Source organism: Scyliorhinus torazame, chromosome 11 (genome assembly GCF_047496885.1).
Source record: "Scyliorhinus torazame isolate Kashiwa2021f chromosome 11, sScyTor2.1, whole genome shotgun sequence".
Classification (NCBI taxonomy): domain Eukaryota; kingdom Metazoa; phylum Chordata; class Chondrichthyes; order Carcharhiniformes; family Scyliorhinidae; genus Scyliorhinus; species Scyliorhinus torazame.
Window position 1 is genome coordinate 111943721 of NC_092717.1, and position 21335 is coordinate 111965055.

The following is a 21335-nucleotide window of genomic DNA, read 5'->3' on the forward strand; positions in this document are numbered from 1 at the left end:
TATCAGCTCCTTGGTCTCCTGGTCGAGTGACCAAGTGTCTCTTCGCAGGTGCTGCTTACGGAGGCCTTGAGGGCAGACCAGGAGCTGTGGATACTCTGCGTCTCTTGGTCACTGGGAGTTGTCAGATGGCAGTGATGGATTGGTTGAAAAGGGCTCTCTTGTCAGGGTCTTGGAATGCCTCAGCATTGATTTTCCTGCTGCATTACTTCTGTTATCGATGTTGCTTTGGGGCTACATTGATGTTGATCACAGAGTGGATTAGATGGTGTTCTGTCCAACAGTCATTGATTCCTCTCATCGCCTGGGTGATACGCATGTCCTTGAACTCCCTCATTCGGATAATGACGTAGTCGAGCAGGTGCCAGTGCTTGGAGCGATGGTGTTGCCATGAGATCCTGTACTTGTTTCTCTGATAAGTTGATGTTTGTTATGACAAGGCCATTTTCTCGGCATTTTGCCAGGAGCAGTGTCCAATTGCTGTTGGATTGCCCTACCCCCTCTCTGCTGAGTACACCTCCCCAGAGACCATTGTCCTTTCCAACTCTGGAGATGACATTGCCAAGAAGGAGTTGCTTCTCGCCAGTTGGGACGGGCCAAGAATTGTTCGATGCTTGAGTGAAATTCCTCTTTGGACTTGCTTGCAGCTTCCAGTGTTGGGCATGAGTGGAGGACAACAATGCAGTGGTTCTGGGCTAGGGGGAACCAAAGGGTCATATGGCATTCATTTATCCCAAGGGAGTCTGTGAGATGGCCAACTATTTAATTTTTAATGACGCAGTCAACCCCATGGGAGGCAGCAAATGTGTTCTGGTTTATCTTTCCAGAAAGAGGTGAAACTGCCACCTAGGTTCTTCAGCTAGTATCACTGCCGGGTCTTGCTTAGGGTGGCGATGTCAATGCCGAAATGCTCCTGGGCATCGCTTTATAAATTAAATAACGCTAGTCTTGTGAGTGGGGTTAGAGCTGATTTGCAGAAGTGGGATAACCTCCCCCTGCCCTTGGCGCAGGGTTCAGACGGTTAGAATGAATATCCTTCCGAGGTTTTTATTTCTTTTTAAGTGTCTCTTCATTTTTCTCCCCAAATGGTTTTTTTGCTAGAGTTAACAAGATGATGTCTTCCTTCATTTGGGCTAGCAAGACCCCGAGAGTTCGTAAAGGGTTTCTTCAGAGAGAGAGAGAGAGAGAGACAGACAGACAGTCGGCTTAGCCTCACCTAATTTTATCACTGGGTATCTACTATTGGCTCAAGAATCCAAATTCCATGCAAGGCAGATGGAGGCGGGCTCTTGTAGTCATTCCAGCTCGAGGGCCTTGGTAATTGCCTCACTTCAGTGTGCCCCTTCAAAATTTACCTCGGCTTTGGCTGTTGCTGCCCATGCTGAGGGTTTGGAGACAGTTTAGACAACATTTTACACTCGGCTCCATGTCATTGTCAGCCCCTATTTGTAGGAATCGTCCCTTTGCACCATCGGGTTTACACTTGAAGTTCAGGTCCTGGGGGCAGGAGGGCTCCTCAGATTTGAGGAGCTGGTGGATAAATTCCAATTCCGAAGGTCCTATTTATTCAGGTATTACCAGGTGCGCAATTTACTGCTCAAGGAGATTTTGTTGTTTCCTTTGGCACCTTCATCTTCCCTCCTGAATAGGATCTTATCTCTGGCCGAGGTGGGTGAGGGGAAGATTTCAGACATTTATGGCCAAACCCTGTTGGCGGAGCAGGCTCCTTTGGATCAGGTGAGGAGGAAGTGGGAGGGTGAGCTGGGTCTGGTTTTTGATGGGGGAGAGATGGTGAAGTGAGGCTCTTCACAGAGCCAACTCAACCTCCTCCTGTGCTAGGCTCAGCTTGATTCAGTTCAAGGTGGTGCACTGGGCACATCTGACCAAGACGAGGAAGAATATTTTTTTTTCTTGGGGGTAGAGGTTAGGTGCAAACATTGTTCTCAGGAGCCGGCAAATCATGCCTATATGTTCTGGTTATGTCCTAAACTTGTGAGCTTCTGGGTCACATTCTTTAACACCATGTCAGAAATTCCTGATATTGAGCTGGAGCCTTGTTGACTGGTGGCCATTTTCAGGGTTTTGGACTTGCCAGTGCTGCAGACGAGTGTGACGGCAGAACTCCTTACCTTTGCCTCTTGATAGCCTGGAGGCGGGTTCTGCTGGGGTGGAGATCTCTACTCGGCCCGGTGCCTGGTTGGGTGATCTAATGGACTTCCTGTATCTAGAGAAGTACACCATTAGGGAGTTGTTAGAAGGATTCTACTTGAAATGGCAGGCATTAATTTCCTTTTCAGACAGTTAGTCACGGTCAGCTGTCAGGAGGAGTTATTAGTCTTTTTCATAGAATCCCAGAATCCATACAGTGCAGAAGGAAGTCATTCAGCCTATCGAGTCTACACCAACCCTCTGAATGAGCACCCTACCAAAGCCCACTCCCCCACCCTATCCCTATAACCCCATTATCCTTTTGGACACTACGGGCAATGTAGCATGAAAAATCCACCTAACCTGCAGATCTTTGGACTGTGGGAGGAAACCGGAGCACCTGGAAGAAACCCACGAAGACACGGGGGAAATGTGCAAACTCCACACAGTCACATGAGGCCGGAATTGAACCCAGGTCTCTCGCGCTGTGAGCCAACCGTGCTAACCACTGTGCCACCATGCCGCCCACTACGCTTTGTCGTCTTAACCTTTGTAGTTATATATTGAAGGGTTGGGGTTAGTGTGGTTGATAATTCTTGATTGTGTTATTCATGAATTGTTCCTTTATGTATTTGTTGTTTAGTGTAAATTTATTTTGTAATAATTGAAAACAATTGAAATAAAAATATATATATTTTTTAAAGTCCCTTTACAATGTTTTGTTCCCATCCACACTATTTACTGTGCCACTTTATTTAGTGACATCAACGGTTCCTAAGTAATTGATATTAAAATAATCTTTTTAAAATCCCATTAATCCAAACATAATTGTGTAAATATCCAATAGGGTTAAACAATTTTTCAGTCACTGTTAGAACTTTGTGCAATGTTATACTTCTTATTAAACTTTAATCAAATACCTAGAATTCTCCAACAGCTAAAGTAACAAACTACAGCACACATAATATACATCGGCTTGATTAGTTTTACCAAATGCTCGAAGCTGGTTTCGTCTAGCAGGAACTGGCGGTGACTCGGTACCTGACTGTGGATGATCCTATGGAGCAAAACAATTTTTAAGACATTTCAAGTACACAAATTTATGAAAGTAAAATGGTTTAACATGTCAACTTAAATGAATGAAACAGTTATTAAAACATTTCAAAATATAATTCTAGGACTTCCAGCTTTTTGGATTGAGGGTTTTGTAAATTTTGAATCTGCTGTTCGTTAATTTCCACTGCCACTATTAAATATTGCAGCTATTTTTACTAAAAAAATCTTGGTGCTAGAGTTCCTGTAGCAATTGCCCTCAAAGTTACTTTGAGGGGGGGGGACACAAAAGCTTCTTTCTTTTTATTGATTTTATTATTGAAACAATTTTTAACTTAATTATTATTAAAACAGATAAACGGCCCGCTCAATCTTGACACTCTATCCTTGACAAATCTTAACAATATAATTCCTTATGTGTCATTTACGTCATAGGCATTGTCTACATCTTCTCAATGGTTAAGTTCCCAAATGTCCCTTCTGAACAATAAATGCGAAAACAAGAATCAACATGAGCAAAATCTTTCTTCCTAGTAAGTTGCCATCACATTTTGATCAATAAAATTTACCTATGACACAGAATGTAAAATTATTCTCAGATATACTATAAATATTCCCCATCCATCCAATTTGTGATCAAATTTCCAAGTATAGAAAAAAATTAAAACTTTTAAAACTTACCGAAAAACAGCTCCATCAACATTCCCTCCTTCATGGAACTTTACAGTGCGTGATGACCCCATTTCACCTACTATATCTGTGCTCTGAAAGGCCTTTCACTCAATCCAAAACACCTACAACTCCTTTTCCCAAAACCATTAAAATTTTTGTTTAGCCACTTTTCTTTGAAATACTGTTAGGGATTCTGCTTGCACTCATTTTTCCTGCATCATAACAACGTTCTGTATACAATAATTTCTACTGATCTTTCCTTTGCTCTTTTAATGATCTTAATCTTTGACTTTTAGTTACTGACTCATTAACCTTTGTGAATAGCTTTGCAAATTTAATTTATAAAAATATAATTATTTTGAGCAACTCTTGATAGCAATTTGTCAGGCAAACAGTCAAAAAGCACATGGATGAACTGCAACAATTGTTCATTCCCGTTTGGCGCAAAAATAAAATGCGAAAGTGGCCAAACCATGGCATACAAGGGAAATTAGAGATAGCATTAGATCCAAGGAAGAGGCATACAAATTGGCCAGAAAAAAAAGCAGGCTTGAGGATTGGGAACAGTTTAGAAATCAGCAAAGGAGGACAAAGGGATTGATTAAGAAGGGGAAAATGGGGTACCAGAGTAAGTTTACAGGCAATGTAAAAACAGACTGAGAAAGCTTCCACAGGTATGTGAAGAGAAAAAGATTGGGAAAGACAAATGTAGGTCCCTTATACTCAGAACTAGGGAAATTTATAATGGGCAAAAAATAAATGGCTAACCAACTAAATACAAATTTTGGTTGCCTCCTTAAAGGAGGACATGAATAAAGTACCAGAAACTTTGGGGTACACATGATTTTGAGAGAGGGAGGAACTGAAGGAAATCAGTATTGGTAGGGAAATGCTGTTGGGAGAAATTGATGGGATTGATTGAATTTTTTTGAACTTGTGACCAGGTGTGTAGATGAGGGTAGTTCAGTTGATGTAGTTTACATGGATTTCAGCAAAGCCTTTGACAAAGTCCCACATGGGAGACTTATAATGAAGGAAAATGCACGTGGGATACAGGATAACCTGATAAGGTGGATTCAAAATTGGCTTAGCTGTAGGAGGCAGAGGATGAAGACAGACAGCTGCTTTAGTGACTGGGAGCCAGTGTCCAGTGGCGTACCACGGGGAACTGTACTGGGCCACCCCCACTGCTTGCCATTTATATAAACGACATAGATGACTATGTGGAGTTTGTGAATGACACAAAGATTGGCTGGATGGTTAACAGTGAATTTGAGTGTCTTGGGTTACAGGAAGATATAGATGGGATGGTCAAATGGGCAGAAAAGTGGCAGATGGAATCTAACCCTGAAAAGTGTGAGGTGATACACGTTGGAAGGAGTAATGTGACAAGGAAGTATTCAATGAATGGCCTGACACTGGGAAGTTTGTGTTTTTTCTTATCTTTCTCTTTTCCTTTACTCCACATTTTGTACAGAGTTGTTAATTGAAATGTGTGTGTTTTGATTTTTTGGTTGTTATTTTCTGTTTTCGAGGGCGTATATGGCTTGGGGGAAGAGGAGAGAAGTTTGGTAGTTCCAGGGTTGAAGGAGGGTGTGGAGGAGTTTTGGTTCTTGGGTTGGTGTTTTTTAAAAATTATGTTGAGTGAGCTCTGGCGGTGGGGGGGGGGGGGGTTACCTCAGTAGCATGCTGAGGCTGGCTAGTGAACGAGAGCGAGGGGGGTGGAGAGAGACATTGCTTGCTGGACCTGTTTAGACAGGTTTCGATGAGCCTAGAAGGTGTGAATGATTGGGGGGGGGGGGAAAGAGATGGAGGAGAGGGGTGTTGGGTCGAGAGGGATTTTTAGGATGGGGGAAGGTGTAGATTTCTGACAGTGACTGAGGGTTATTATTTGTCCCATCTGTTGGGTGGGGCTGGGTGCTATCTTGGGTGGGCTCTAGTTTCAGAAATATGGGAAATGCAGGGAATAATCCCTCACTGTGGAAATGGCTGATTTGCAGAGTGAGGCATGGGGTGGGGGTGGGGGGTGAGAAATCACCTATTCGATTGGTTACGTGGAATATGCGGGGTTTGGGGGGCCCAGTGAAACGTGCCACAATTTTCTCTCATTTTAAGAGCCTGAGGGCTGATGTGGTGCTTTTGCAAGAGACCCACTTGCGAGTGAGGGACCAGATTAGGCTCCGTAAGGGTTGGGCGAGTCAGGTGTTCCACTCGGGCTTTGACAGCAGGGCACAAGGGGTGGCAATACTAATTAATAAAAGTGTTTGGTTTCAGGTGGGGAAGGTGGTAGCGGACGAGAAGGTATATCTCAGTTATGGAACATTGGAAGGTATGTCGGTGGTTTTGGCGACTGTGTACATTCCAAATTGGGACAATGTAGCATTCATAAAACGGATGTTTGCTGCTATACCAGGCATGGGACATGCACCAGTTGATCTTGGGGAGAGATTCGAACCATGTTTTGAATCCTAAGTTGGATCGGTCTAAGTCCAAGTCTTTGGCCCGTTTCAGGAGTAGCAAAGATACTGATGGCGTTTATGAATGAGATGAGTGGAGTGGATATCTGGCGGTTTTTGCACACTTGGGGTAGGGAATTCTCCTTTTTAACTCCGTGCATAGTGTGTATTAACTGATCAACTTTTTCGCTTTTTCTCGATGGGGCGGTCTCTGCTGCCAGGGGTGAGGAAAGCGGAATATTTGCGATACTTATTTCGGATCATGCTCTACACCTATTGATGTGGTTTTGGAGATGGGGTCCATTCAGCAGCCGACGAGAAGTTTGTATGTAGGGCTGTTGGCAGATTTAGAATTGTGTGTAAAGGTGGCAAGGGTGATTGATGAGTATGTGGAGTTTAACAAAAATGGTGAGGTTTTGCCCTCGGTGCTGTTGGAGGCCCTGAAGGCGGATGTGAGAGGTGAAATAATCTTGCATAAGGAACAGTGGATAGGGAGGCAAGGGAGGAACGCCACAGGTCAGTAGCTGAGAACTTGAATGTATATGGCAGGTAGTCGAGTGACTCTACTCCAGAGCTCCTGGCTAGTAGGAAGAAGTTGCAGATGCAGTTTGACCTGATACAGCAGTGCACTAGTTGTGGCGCTTGAGGGAAGTAATGTACGAATATGGGGAGAAGGCCAATTGTCTTTTTGCAGTTGAGGCAGAAGGCAGCCTCCCAAGAGATTGTTCAGGTCCGGGATTTGGGTGGACTAGTGTCTGTGCCGGATAAAGTTAATGGGGTGTTCAAAGAGTTCTATAAGAATTTTCATAAGTCGGAGCCGCCAGGAAGGAGTCAGATCTGGTGGAGTTTCTGCAGGGGTTTGAGTGTCCTAAGGTGAAGGAGGAGGATCGGGAAGGGTTGGAGGAGTCGTTAGGGATGGAGGAGGTCCGGACAGCTATTGGGTGAATGTAGACGAGTAAAGCGCCGGCGTCAGATAGGTTCCCAGTGGAATTTTGTTTTTTGGAAATGATTTTATTGTAATTTTTAACCATGTTTATACAAGATGTGGAGATGCTGGCATTGGACTGGGGTGGGCCCAGTAAGAAGTCTTACAGTACAAGGTTAAAGTCCAACAGGTTTGTTTGGAATCACTAGCTTTCGGGGCACAGCTTGTTCATCAGGTGATTTTTATACAAAGCATACAATAACACAGACTAACAACCAAACAGTAAGAACCACCCCCTCTTCCCCTTACAACAGTATAGCCTCACCAGTAAACCACCCCTCCCCCACCCAAATAACCCAGTTACAAGCCGGTCGATCTCTATGAAGAATGTCTTGGGCAGGAACACCGGGAGGCACTGAAATACAAATAAAATCTCGGCAAGATATTCATCTTAACCGATTGCACTCAGCCCGCCAGGGATAGTGGGTGACTGTCCCACCTTTGCATGTCTTCTTTAACCTTCCCCACCAGACTCATGTAGTTCAACCTGCGGAGGGGAATACTTACATCCCAACACATTGGGCGTAATTTAACTGAAAAATTTCTAAGTTCATTTGTGGCGGGTTTTGCAGGGAGTTTCCCACCGGCTCTGCTCGGGCATTCCCCACCACTATCAAATGACACTTAATCTCACTTTTTTGGGCCCTGAGGAGTTTCTCTCTGGTTTAGCTCACACTTCGAATTGTTTCCAGCATTGGGGAGCTGAACTCTAGAGCCAATCCAAGTGAGTTTGTGGGTCTCCTCCCCATCCCCCCAACCCATGGGCAATGTCACCCCCCCCCCCCCCCACACACACATGGGCATTACCCCACAACCCCCCCCCCCTCCCCCCCCAAGTGAGGACGCCACACCATTCAGTCCCCCTCTTCAGGCCCCCCACACCCCCTGCCTCCAGGACCCTGACCCGTCACCCCCACCCACCCAACCTCCCAGAGTCGCCTACTTAGCTGCCCTGCAACCCCCAACCCATCATACCCCCCTCCACTCGCCTTTCATGAATATGGCCTCCCCTTGGGCACTGACCCTTAGCAGTGCCACCCTAGCACCCAGGCACCCTTGCACCACCACCATGGCACCCTGGCAATGCCAAGGTGTCCATGTTCCAGGGATAGAGCCAGGGAGCCACCCTGCCTGTCCTTGGCCGCCCAGAGACCACTTATGGCCCCGGCGACCGTCGGGGCGCATTCTGTCAAGTGCACATGTGTGGACCAGTACTGAACGGCACCCAGTTGTATCCTTGCTGCAGAAGCGGATAGATCTCGATAGGCCGGTAAACCCATAGTAAGCTCACTTAAGTAGGTTCAAGTAAAATCCCCTTTGGGTGGGATTCTGATTTTGACGGTCAGCGGGTCTTGGACATATCCCACGAGATGTAAAAGCTGCCGGGAAGCCTGCGGGAAGCGTCTCCCGAGATCTACGGGCCGTGCTGTGCTTTTCTTCGAGCGCAACGCAGTCAGTAGATCGTGCCCATTGAGCTGGATATCAAATTGAACAGAGCTGTCAGAATTTAATTCTCACCTTTTTTTTGCTCTGCAGAGGCAACTCTATCTGAGGAGTCCATAGTGCACTTGACTATACAACAATATTTCAGACTTGACTTAAGTCAACATACAAAGTACAGTATGAACTATTATTCACGGGTGGTACGGTAGCACAGTTGCTTCGCAGAACCAGGGTCCTAGGTTCGATTCCCGGCTTGGGTCACTGTCTGTGCAGAGTCTGCAAGTTCTCCCCGTGTCTGCGTGGGTTTCCTCCGGGTGCTCCGGTTTTCTCCCACAAGTCCCGAAAGAGGACTTGAGGTAATTTGGACATTCTGAATTCTCCTCCGTGTACACGAACAGGCGCCGGAATGTGGCGACTAGGGGCTTTTCACAGTAACTTCAGTGCAGTGTTAATGTAAGCCTACTTGTGACAATAAAAATTATTATTGATTTGTTCATTAAATAGAGTGAAGAATATAAAGAACTCACCAAATCTAATTCATGGATCGAGTCATCGACAGCAGACAAATCAGTTCTCTGAGTAGCAATCTGTTTCTTTCTTACAGTTGGAATAGGTGGAGAAGGCGGTCTCTAAAATACAGAAATTTATTTTGAATATGTTATTTGAGTTTGTCATGCGAGAGTGCCTTTAAGAATGGATGTTTAAGCAATGTACCTTTAAGAAAACAGTGATGTCATAGAGTGGGTGGAGCTCAGCTCAGTTCAGCCATTTTGCAGTTTTAAAAACAGCTTGTGTGTCTGTGTTTTGCAGTGAGCTGTGAGGTCTGCCATAAAAGACCATCTCTGGATCATTTGGGTAATTTAAACTCATAATTGTAAAGCCTTTAACCTGATGTGATTTTGTTTAAAGGTGTTAGTCTCTTGGAAGTTTGAAGGAACAGTTTAAGGAGTTATTTACTGTTGCAATATTTTCTGATGTTATCTTTGAAGTAAGAAGTTGGTTGAACTCCATGATACATTTTGGGGTTCTAAAAACACCTCACCCATAACATTATTAATATATATTCTTGGAAATCAGAACTCCTAACACAGGTATAGCGGAAGGACATTCAGCCCTATGAGGCTGGTCCAATATTCAAATCATCATCTCAAAAAAAGTGGGATGAAAAAAAGAGAAAGCATACAGGCACGCCTCATATGTTTATCAATCAGGAAACAGCACTGAAAATCCCACTCTGCAGCTCAGTTTTGCCACAGTGGCTGATAAAGACTCAAGAGCAATTTTCCCCAACATTGTAGGTGCGAAGGAGGTTCCCAAAGCAGCCAAAATGAGATCTTAGGTTGAAACATTGGTCTGGCAAAAGACTCCATTTGATAAATAGAGTAGAAGTGTGTTACAGAAGCAGTTACATGGAGGCTCATTACAGGGCTGATCACTTCAAATGCTGAGTTGCACACATTCAAGGGATTGCGGTGCATTTTAGTGGCTAGCATTTGTCTCGAACTCCCTTTCCCAACAACAACCAACCATTGAGAATAGACAGGTTATTGGTGTGGATTGCAAGCACAACTTAAAGGAATACTCACCATTTCATGTCCACACTGGTTAGCATTGCTGCCTCACAATACCAAGGACCTGGGTTCAATTACAACCTTGGGTGACTGGAGTTTTCACATTCTCCCAGTGTCTGCATGGGTTTCCTCTGGGTGCTCCGGTTTCCTCCCACAGTCCAAAGATGTGCAGGTTAGGGGAATTGGTCATGCTAAAATGTCCCATAGTGTCCAAAGGCTAGTTGGGATTATGGAGTTGCCGGGGTAAGGCCAGAGTTTGGTCCTGGATAGGGTGCTCTTTTGGAGGGTTGATGCAGACTCTATGAGCCAAAACGTCTCCTTTTCTACAGTAGGGATTCTATGATTTGCTAGTGGCGTTTCAATGAGGACCTCAAACATATTAGGAGACTTTCTGGGTCACTTTCAAAGCTTCACCATCACTCTGTCAACATATACTCTGTCAACATATGGTCCTGAAATTCTCTGTGGGGTTTACTCAGTATTGTTGAAAGGAGTCACCAGGATAAAAGCGAGTTAGCATATTATTTGGGATTCTCTTGATCTGAAGAAGAAATGAGTAGAGGAGTTGAGGAAATAGAGAGCAATACTAACTGCTGGAGGGCAGCAGGACAAGGTGGTGTACATCACCCCTGCTGGTATAGGGCATTACATTCTTCTGGACCTCCCCGACCAGGACCTTCAGGGCTGCACCAGTGAACCTGTGCATCCTCTCTCGGTCCCCGAGACATCAGTTCTTGTTAGCTTTTTAATAACAATAATAATCTTTACTGGTATAATAAGTAGACTTACATTAACACTGCAATGAAGTTACTGTCAAAATTCCCTAGTTGCCACACTCTGGTGCCTGTTCGGGTACCCAGACGGAGAATTCAGAATGTCCAATTCACCTAACAAGAACGTCTTTCGGGACTTGTGGGAGGAAACCCACGAAGGCACGGTGAGAATGCGCAGACTCTACAGACAGTGACCCAAGCTGGGAATCGAACTTGAGTCCCTGGCGCTGTGAAGCAACAGTGCTAATCACTGTGCCACCCTGCAGCTTTTGTGACAAGAGATATTTTTATTTTTAATATTTTTGGGCTGTATTGTGGTAATCTATGAAGCTGGCATGTGGGTCTGTGTCTATGCGAAACTAATTTAATTGAACTGCAGACAGACAGATTTCCTGCAAAGTTTAGGACATAAAAAGCATATCGGTGATAAACACCTGGTCAAGTGGGTTTCTGGAAGGACTCATTGGGTAGAAATTTGCATTCGGAGATTAATAAGGTATGTATGTTCCGCTGTTAAATTTTTAATGGGAATAAAAGGTCACAAATAAACAAGAAAAGGTTATTAAAATTTGACCTGAAACATGAAATAATTTTATATTTTGGGAGAGTTAAGTTCAAAGAGGTTTTGAGGATACCTTTTGAGGAATTGAAGATGAAAGCTGAAAAGAATATTTAAGGAGAGATGTTGAGCTGTATTGGGCGATTGCTATCGGAGACATCCTGGGTTACACCCATGTTGGGAAAAGAGTTGTGAAGGTGCAAAGGTTACAGCAGTCTTTTCAGGCAAGCCAAAAAAAGTGTCTGTTTTGCAGAAAGCAGGCTTTTCTTTTTGAAGTTTCTTGAAATTCCACAGCAGAGTGGAAGTAGTCCTGTGATATGCCTTTCCTACAGCAACAGCAGATTTATCTTGCAGTCATATAACTGGAATGGTTTCCTAAAATATCTGTAAGGGAAGGTCACCTCGAGGATGTTAGCTTGTGTGTCTAACCAAGGTCATTCTGAGGAATGTTCTGTGAAGCAAATTTTGACTATGTAACTGTAAACATGAGTGCTTAAGTTTTATTTTCTTTTGTTAATAAATGTTTTGATTTAATGTTTAAAATCACAAAAGCATTACTGGAATTTGTAACTTCTGAATTCAGTGGACTTTTTTTCTCGTTGTCAGAATGCAAAAAAAAAAAAGATTGTGATGTATGGGCCAAGCTTCTCTTTGGGATTTGCAGCAATTAAGTTCTGCTGAATCATATCAGCTTCTCTCCCAGCCAGTGCACTGCACACTTTCAATATAAGTGGGCAAGTGCAGGCGAGATGTTCAGCTCCAAGAAAAATGCATCTCATCCACACTTGAGTACGAAAGTGGTAGTTGTGGGTTCTAGTACCCACACGCATGTTTAAATCATGATGATCATCAATTGTGACAAATCTGGAACTTCCAATAGGCCTTTCATGTAGCACAGCACATACTTTGCACCTATTTTCATCCTTTGGCCAAAATAGCACTTTTAGTCTCCAATAATAATCTCTAATAAATTCCCCAAAATCAAGGGTGCAGGAGGAAATTGTATTGTAAACTCTGGGAAGAAATTTGAGAAAACCTCAGAATACGTAAATTTTGGAGTATCTTGGGAGGGAGTCCTCAGAGAAGGAATGGTTGGAGGGGTGAGAGAGAATGAAGATTTGGGGGGACCACAATCAGTGGGAAGGAGGGATGAAAGTACTCGGAGTTGGATGTTTGGTGAGATTAGGAATTAGGGGATGATGCAAACAACCCCTCTAAATTTTTACATGCACAGCCTGTACGTTTAAGTGAGCAGCACCTTCAAAATTATTTGTGTGCCATCTTAAAGAGGATGATTTGCGCAATGTGCATGCAATAGCCTTATTTCCATATGCTAATAGTTAATAGTCTGCTTCATGCATGGGTAAAGGATACCATTTGTTTGACCCTGTGCAACACATTAGGCAGTGTACTGCCTGCCTGCCATTTCCGTACCTTAGGAATTTGTGTTAAGTCTGAAGAGCTGCCGACTTTAATACTATTTCTTTTAAAATATCAGACTGAAGGGCTGTGACTAGTGGTGTTCTGCAGGGTTCAGTGCTGGAACCTTTGCTGTTCATAGTATGTATAAATTATTTGGAGGAAAATTAACTGGTCTGATTAGGAAGTTTGCGGACGACACAAAGGTTGGTGGAATTGCGGATAGCGATGAGGACTATCAGAGGATACTGCAGGATTTAGATCGTTTGGAGACTTGGGTGGAGAGATGGCAGATGGAGTTTAATCCGGACAAATGTGAGGTAATACATTTTGGAAGGTCTAATACAGGTAGGGAATATACAGTGAATGGTAGAACCCCCAAGAGTATTGAAAGTCAGAGAGATCTAGGTGTACAGGTCCACAGGTCCACTGAAAGGGGCAACTCAGGTGGAGAAGGTAGTCAAGAAGGCATACGACATGCTTGCCTTCATTGGCCAGGGCATTGAGTATAAAAATTGGCAAGTCATGTTGCAGCTGTATAGAACCTTAGTTAGGCCACACTTGGAGCATAGTGTTCAATTCTGGTCGCCACACTACCAGGAAGATGTGGAGGCTTTCAAGAGGGTGCAGAAGAGGTTTACCAGGATGTTGCCTGGTATGGAGGGCATTAGCTATGAGGAGAGGTTGAATAAACATGGATTGTTCTCACTGGAACGAAGGAGGTTGAGGTGCGACCTGATAGAGGTCTACAAAGTTATGAGGGGCATAGACAGAGTGGATAGTCAGAGACTTTTTCCCAGGGTAGAGAGGTCAATTACTAGGGGGCATAGGTTTAAGGTGCGAGGGGCAAAGTTTAGAGGAGATGTACGAGGCAAGTTTTTTTTTATACACAGAGGGTAGTAGGTGCCTGGAACTCGTTGCTGGAGCAGGTGGTGGAAGCAGGAACGATAGTGACATTTAAGGGGCATCTTGACAAATACATGAATAGGATGGGAATAGAGGGATACGGACCCCAGAAGTGTAGAAGATTTTAGTTTAGATGGGCAGCATGGTCGGCGCAGGCTTGGAGGGCCATAGGACCTGTTCCTGTGCTGTACTTTTCTTTGTTCTTTGTGTTCTTAACAGTAAGGTGATCTTTATTATGACATAGCATTTAAGTACTCATAAATAATCTTTATTATTGTCACAAGTAGGCTTACATTAACACTGCAATGAGGTTACTGTAAATCTGACCCTCATCATTAATTGTTTCCCAGAAAAAAGCAGAACTGAAACCCTGGTGACATAAAGAGAAAATTGTTGTTTGGTAGTACAGAACTTGAGTACTGCTGCAAAATGAGACATGCTATGAAAGCTTCTCCCCTTGAACTCATCAGGGTAGCTTGTAAGAAATTTCCAACAGTAACAGGAGAACAACAACTTTTCCTGAATGAAAAGACAGTGCTGATTGGTTGGCAAATGGACTCTGATTGGTGGAGGTGTTGCCATGGAGAACGCAGCATGAACAGTTAATTGCCCAGCTTAGTTCAAATTCAAACCGGGCAGGTCAATTCGGATTGGTCAAGACATTGCCCTGGGGAATGAACAAGGGAATGACTGACTGTTCACTAAGCTTTTATTTTGTTGAAAAGGTGCAACGTGTGGACATGTTCCTTCTGTCCGCAAAGGAGAGGGCCCTGTGTTTGGATATATGTGACTTCTATCATGTGTAGGTGAACCACGCTGAGGGCCTAACTGACGAGCTTAAACTGTTTTTCAGTGTAATTCTTAGTACAACTAGGATTGTTTAGCAGGTGTTGTCAAATCACAGAAAAGCCTTTTGATAAGTTGCTACATTAAAGTTTGTTACACAAAATTAGAGCTCTTGTTGTGGGGATATCATATCAGCACGGATAGAGAATTGGTCAGCTAACAGGAAAGAGATAGTAGGGATAAATGAGTCTATTTCAGATTGGCAAGCTGGAACGAGGGAAATGCCAAAAGGTTGAGGCCCTAGTGTTGGGGCCTTAACCAATCACAATTTATATCAATGACTTGGATGAGGAGACCAAATGTATAGTACTTAAATTTGTCGATGACATCAAGATAGGCAGGAACGTAAGCTGCCAAGGTGAAGAGTCTACAAAGGGATACGTATATAATTTAAGTGAATCGGTGAAAATTTGACAAATGGAAGTATAACATAAGAAAATGTGAACTTGTTCACTTTGGCAGGAAGAAAAACAGTGTACTATTTCAAAGAAGATAGACTGCAGAACTCAGTGGCACAGAGGCATGTGGATGTTCTGGTATGTTAATTACAAAAGGTTTGTATGCTGGTTCAGCAAGTGATATGGAAGACAAATGGAATGTTGGCGATTATTGCAAGAAAAATGGAATGTAAAAGTAGGAAGTCTTGTTTCAACTGCAAAGGGCCTTGGGAGATAACATCTGGAGTAATGTGTACAGTTTTGGTCTTGTTTGAAAAAGGATGTAAATGCATTAGAAGCAGTTCAGAGAAGGTTCACTTGACTCATTCCGGGATGAAGGGCTCATCTTATGAAGAAAGGTTGAACAGATTGGACATCATCCCATTGTGAGTTTAGAAGAATGAGAGGTCATCTTATGGAAACATATAACATCCTGAGGAGACTTGATAGGGTGGACTGCGGAAGGATATTTCCTCTATGGGGAAAACTAGAACATAGTTTAAAAATAATAGGTCTCCTTTTTAAGATCGAGATGAGGATTTTTTTCTCTCAGAGGGTCGTTAATCTGTTGGACTCTCTACCCCAAATAGCAGTGGAGACTGTGTAGTCAAATTTATTCAAGGTTGTGTTGGATAGATTTTTGATAGCCAAAGGAGTTTAGGATTATGGGGGACAGACAAGAAAATGGATCGGAGACCACAATCAGATCAGTGATCTCGAATTGCAGAGCAGGTTCGAAGGGACGAATGGCCGACTCCGGCTCTTATGTTCCTATTATTCTTGGGAGTACATTACAGACCACAATCAATGGAGATGAACTCACAATGGAGTTTAGTCAGTTGGACAATGTGTTCATCTATGCTCTTGACACCTAACTGTAGCAGGAAGTACTAACCAAACAAATCATAATAGATCAGGTACAAGCTTCAATGAGTATGTACTGGAAAGAGGATATAAACATTCGGGAACATGATCTGCCAATAAGATTGTTGGTCTACAGCTTCAGTTTGGATCAGTTATTTTCCCCCAAAAATTGTCATATTTCACCATATTTGGAAGAGAATCACTGAAATTTTTCTTTTTTTTTCAAATAGCAGGTAGGGGTATAAAAAGCTGTTCTGAAGTTCAAGGATACAATAGAACTTTTTCGGAATGATGACTATCTGGAACATATTTTACTAATTATTTTTTTGTTTCAGTCAACATGCATGCCCGAACTAGGAATCCTCAGAAAACATAATTTAGAAATACCTTCAAGGTCAATTATGGCTTGCTCAAGTATATTCCCCCATTTGCTGAGAAACAATACTCGCATTATATTCCTTAGGTGCAGTATGTAAGGTTACATCTGCATCCTTGGATCACTGCAGGATGGCCTGGATAAGAGGCTACTGGAAATGGATTCCTTTCTTTATCAATTGACATTCTCCTCTTACTGTGCTCATGATATTAACATGCAGCTAAGGAATTATAAGTAAATGTCAGTAAATATCTTGCTGTCAGTTGTAACCCACTAAGACAAGATCAGAGTAATTTTAACACAATGTTTGTTTTTGTAGATTTTTTTAAAATTCTAAAGAAAAAGATTGAGTGTACCCTCTCATTTATCCTTGCTGATAGTTCACTCTTGAGTTGCTGTCGAAATATCGTCTCCTGCTTTTCTTCCTCTTCCTTTCTCTTTCTTTCTGCTACTTTACGACGTTCTTCGGCCAACTGTACAATTTCTTCATTTTTAATTCTTTGCTAAGGTTGGGGGGGGGGGGGGGGGTCAAGGTAGAGTTACATTAAATTTACATTAAAAAGTTTCTTTAACATTGATGCATATGTAAGCTTTTTCAAAAGTTCCAAAAGAATCATATTGGACTCCAAATGTTAACACTGTTTCTTTCTCCACAGATGATGACAGACCTGCTTTTCCTGCATTCTGTATTTTCATAAAATCATAGAATTTACAGTGCAGAAGGAGGCCATTTAGCTCATCGAGTCTGCAGCAGTCCTTGGAAAGAGCATGCCACCCAAGCCCACACCTCCACCCTATCCCCATAACCCAATAACCCAACCTAACCTTTTTGGACACTAAGTGCAATTTAGCATGGCCAATCCATCTAACCAGCACATCTTTGGACTGTGGGAGGAAACTGGAGCACCAGGAGGAAAACCCCGCAAACAGCTGACAGTAAGCAGTTCCTTAAAATGTAATACAAACAAACCCCATCACTTGTGGAACCCCTCACTTACCCTCCTCAAAACAAATTTGACCTTTTCCAAATACAGGACCTCTAACAGATCTCCCAGCCATACCGAAGCACAGAGCGAAGAAGCTGACCTCCCCAAAAGGACCCGCCTGCGAGCAAATAGCGAGGCGAAGACTAAAATATCTGCCCCCACTCCCGTCTGCAGCTTTGGCAAGTTCGACACCCCAAATATAGCCCTCAGGGGACTGGGCTCCAAATCCACGTGCAAGATCACCGACATGATGCTGAAGAACGACCTCCAAAATTTCCCAAACTTCGGGCAGGATCAGAACACATGTGATTGGTCGGGCCCCTCCCATACCGTTCACAAATGTTCCCCCCCTCCCCCCCGCAAACAAATGGCTCATCCTCGACTTTGTCAGGTACGCCCTATGTACCACCTTTAACTGTATCAACCCCAGCCTTGCACACGAGGTCGAGGCATTCACCCTTCTCAGCACCTAACACCATAACCCCATCACCAGCGCCATCCCCAACCCCTCCTCCCACTTGACCTGAACCCCCACCAGAGATGCCCTATGCTCTTCCAAAATCCTCGCATAGATCGTCGAGATGACCCTCCCCGCACTCCACCCCCATCACCGACAGCACCCCTGCCAACAGCTAGGAGGGCGGTGCCATCAGAAAAGTCAGGAAAATCTTCTTCACAAAATCCATCACCGGCATAGACCTAAAAACCTCCCCCCACGGGACCCCAGACTTCTCTCCCAACTCCTCCAAACTCTCAAACCGCCCATATGGAAATAAGTCCTTCATTTCTCTCAACCTTCTCTCCTTCCATCCCCAAAATCTAGCATCCAGCCTAGCTGTCTCAAACCCATGATTCCCTCGGATCGGCATCCACATCGGCATCCACATCGACCCCTCCCCTAGCCTAAAGTACAGCTGAAATTACCTCCATATCTTCAACGTGGCCACCACCACCGGACTCCCTGAATATTTCCCTGACTCCTTACAAGAGCCTACCTCAATCTTCACCCACAAAGCCTCCGACTTCCTACCCCAGCCCCGCACCTTCTCCACGTTCACCACCCAATAAAAGTACAACACGTTTGAAAGGGCCTGACCCCTTAACTGCTGCCCTCTCTGAAGCACCATCCTCCTAATCCTCGCTATCTTACAGGCCTACACAAACAACAAGTTCAACCGTTTCATCCCCATAAAAAACGTTTCGGCAAAAATACCGGCTGGCACGGAAATAGAAATACAAACCGCGGCAAAATATTCAGCTGCACCCAACCTGCCAATGATAGACGAAGGCTGTCCCATCTCAAAAGGTCTGCCTTGAGTCTACCACCACACTCGTGAAATTCAACTTACGGAGCCCGGTCCAGTCCCAAGCTACTTGCACTCCCAAATACCTAAAGTGGGTAGTTGCCACCCGAAACGGTAAATCCCCCAAACCAGCTCCCGTTCCCAGAGAAGACACCACAAAACACAAACTCTTTTCCAGAATCAGCTTATAACCTGAAAACACTCCAAATCTCCGAAGCAGTCCCATTATATCCCACACTGAAGAACCCAGGTTGGAGATATACATCAACAGATCATCAGCATACAGAGACACCCGATGTTCCACCATCCACCACCCCCAACCATCCTCTTCTATTTATCTGAGCACTTCCGCACTATGGCCAAAAGCTCTATCACCACCACAAACAGGAGGGGGGACATTCTGGCTCATTCTATGCAACGGAAAATACCCCAAACTCAACTCACCTGATTTGTGCACACACTCGCCTTCAGTTCCCACAATCCACTGGGTCCTTATCAGCAATGAAATGGATGCCTGCCCCATCGTCTTTGGCAGTGCCCCATTAACCATTGCATGTTCAAACATCTCCACCAACAGTGGCGCCAACTTATCAAGAAATTTCTTATAAAACTTCACCGCGAACCCATTCTGCCCTGGTGCCTTTCCAGTCTGCATCTTCCTATCGCCGCCCGACCTCTCCCATCCTCACTGTTTCTTCCAGCCCAGTCTTCCAACCGCACCAAAAAAATTCCTCATGTCCAACTGGCCTATACAACCTTCCTCTGGCCTATACGACCTTTTAATAAACTCAAATGTCTTGTTCATCTGCTCCAGCACCACCAGCAACTCCTTTGCCCTATCCCAGACCTGAACAATCTCTCTCGTAGGTGCCTGCCAGCAAGCAACTGGCCTTCTCCCCATACTCATATACAGCCCCCTTTGCCTGCCTTAACTGCCGAACCACGTTTCCTGTGATTGTAATTCCTTGCCTGTAATTCCTTTCTCCTCACCAGAGATCCGGGGTAGGATCTTCCACATACCTTCCATTTAAAAACTTTCCTCCACTAGCCGCTGCCACTCCTCTCTTGCCTCCATGTCTACCCGAGACTTAAACAAGATGATCTAGCCCCTTACCACCGCCTTCAATGCCTCCCACACCACTGACGGCAAAACCTCCCGTTCTATTAGGCTCCACATAATCGTCAATCACCTTTCCCGTCTTTGCACAAGAATTCAGGTCTGCCAACAATCCCACACAAAGCCTCCACGCTGGTCTCTGTGCCAGTCCCTTCTCCAGGACCACATCCACCAAAAATGGAGCATGATCAGAGATAACCATCGACAAGTATTCTGCTTTCCTTACCCCCGCCAACAACATCTTGCTCATAATAAAAAAGTCGATCCTTGAATACACATTGTGTACTGGCGAAAAGAACAATTATTCCCTGTTCAGCAGATGCAGAAACCTCCACGGCTCCCCCCTACCCCCACACCCCATCTCCTTCATAAACACAGCCAACAGCTTTGCTCACCTTCGCCACTGAATGCCCCCCTCTCCAGAGAGGGTCAGCGAACACAGCTTACACCTATCCACCTTCAGATCCAGCACTGTATTCAGGTCCCTACCGCAGTATTAACTGATGCGTATCTAAATTCGGTATGGGAGCCAACATCATCTTCATTAACTCTATGTCATCCCAATTAGGGGCCCACATGCTAATCAACACCACTAATCTCCCCTCCAAAGTACACGTTACTAGGACCACCTTCTCCATCTGAAACCTCACTCGCTTACCCACCAATATCGCTACCCACCAATGCCCCCTCCCCCCCCCACCCCACCCCCAGGTGCCACAATCAAAGCCCGAGTGGAACACCTGACCCACCCAGTCCTTCTGAAGCCTCACCTGGTTCTTCGCACTTAAATGCTCTGTTGGAGCAGCGCCACATCAGCTTTCAAGCTCTTCAAATGTGAGAAAACTCTCGCAGACTTCCCCCCCCCCCCCCCCCCCCCCAATCCTCGCATGTTCCACGTTACCATACGGATCGGGTGTCTCTCATCTGCCACACACCACCCCCCTCTGCCCCTCCTGTCAGTCATACCTGCCAACCCTGGCCCCGGCCAGCCAGCAGGCTCTAGTCACCGCCAGCCAACTACTCCCCCATCCCCTTCCCAGAAACCCCCCAGTCATTTCCTCTCAAAACCACTTCTCCCGTAATCAACCCCATACCCCCCACCATTCACACCTCCCAGGTCTATCGAAACCTGAGCTCACTGGCGGACTATCGCTTGCATCTTTTTTTCTCATATTCTAATAATACTAATAATCACTTATTGTCACCCCTGGTCGCCACATTCCAGTGCCTGTCCCGCTCGGGGAGGCCGGTATGGGAATTGAACCTGTGCTGCTGGCATTGTATTGCATTACAAGCCAGCTGTTTAGCCCACTGTACTAAACCAGCCCTTGTTCTGGTATTCTGACATCCTTTGGTTGCCGCAATTTTTCTAACAATCAATCATGTAAAATTCTCTCCCAAATCTGGGTGAAAGGGTCCAAAA

At 44.6% G+C, this 21335-nt stretch overlaps 1 protein-coding gene across 5 annotated transcripts in view; it reads right to left on the bottom strand.

Annotated features, from left to right (window-relative positions):
* The window catches only part of LOC140385450 (centrosome and spindle pole-associated protein 1-like), a 344086-nt gene that overhangs the window by 46983 nt on the left and 275768 nt on the right, over positions 1–21335 (bottom strand). For all 5 annotated transcript variants that reach the window (XM_072467626.1, XM_072467627.1, XM_072467628.1 and 2 more), the window contains 3 exons: positions 16862–17008; positions 9282–9383; positions 3136–3202 (listed from right to left, as the gene is read on the bottom strand). In XM_072467626.1, the coding sequence (XP_072323727.1) occupies positions 3136–3202; positions 9282–9383; positions 16862–17008 (316 nt within the window). The remainder of the gene's footprint in view (positions 1–3135; positions 3203–9281; positions 9384–16861; positions 17009–21335) is intronic.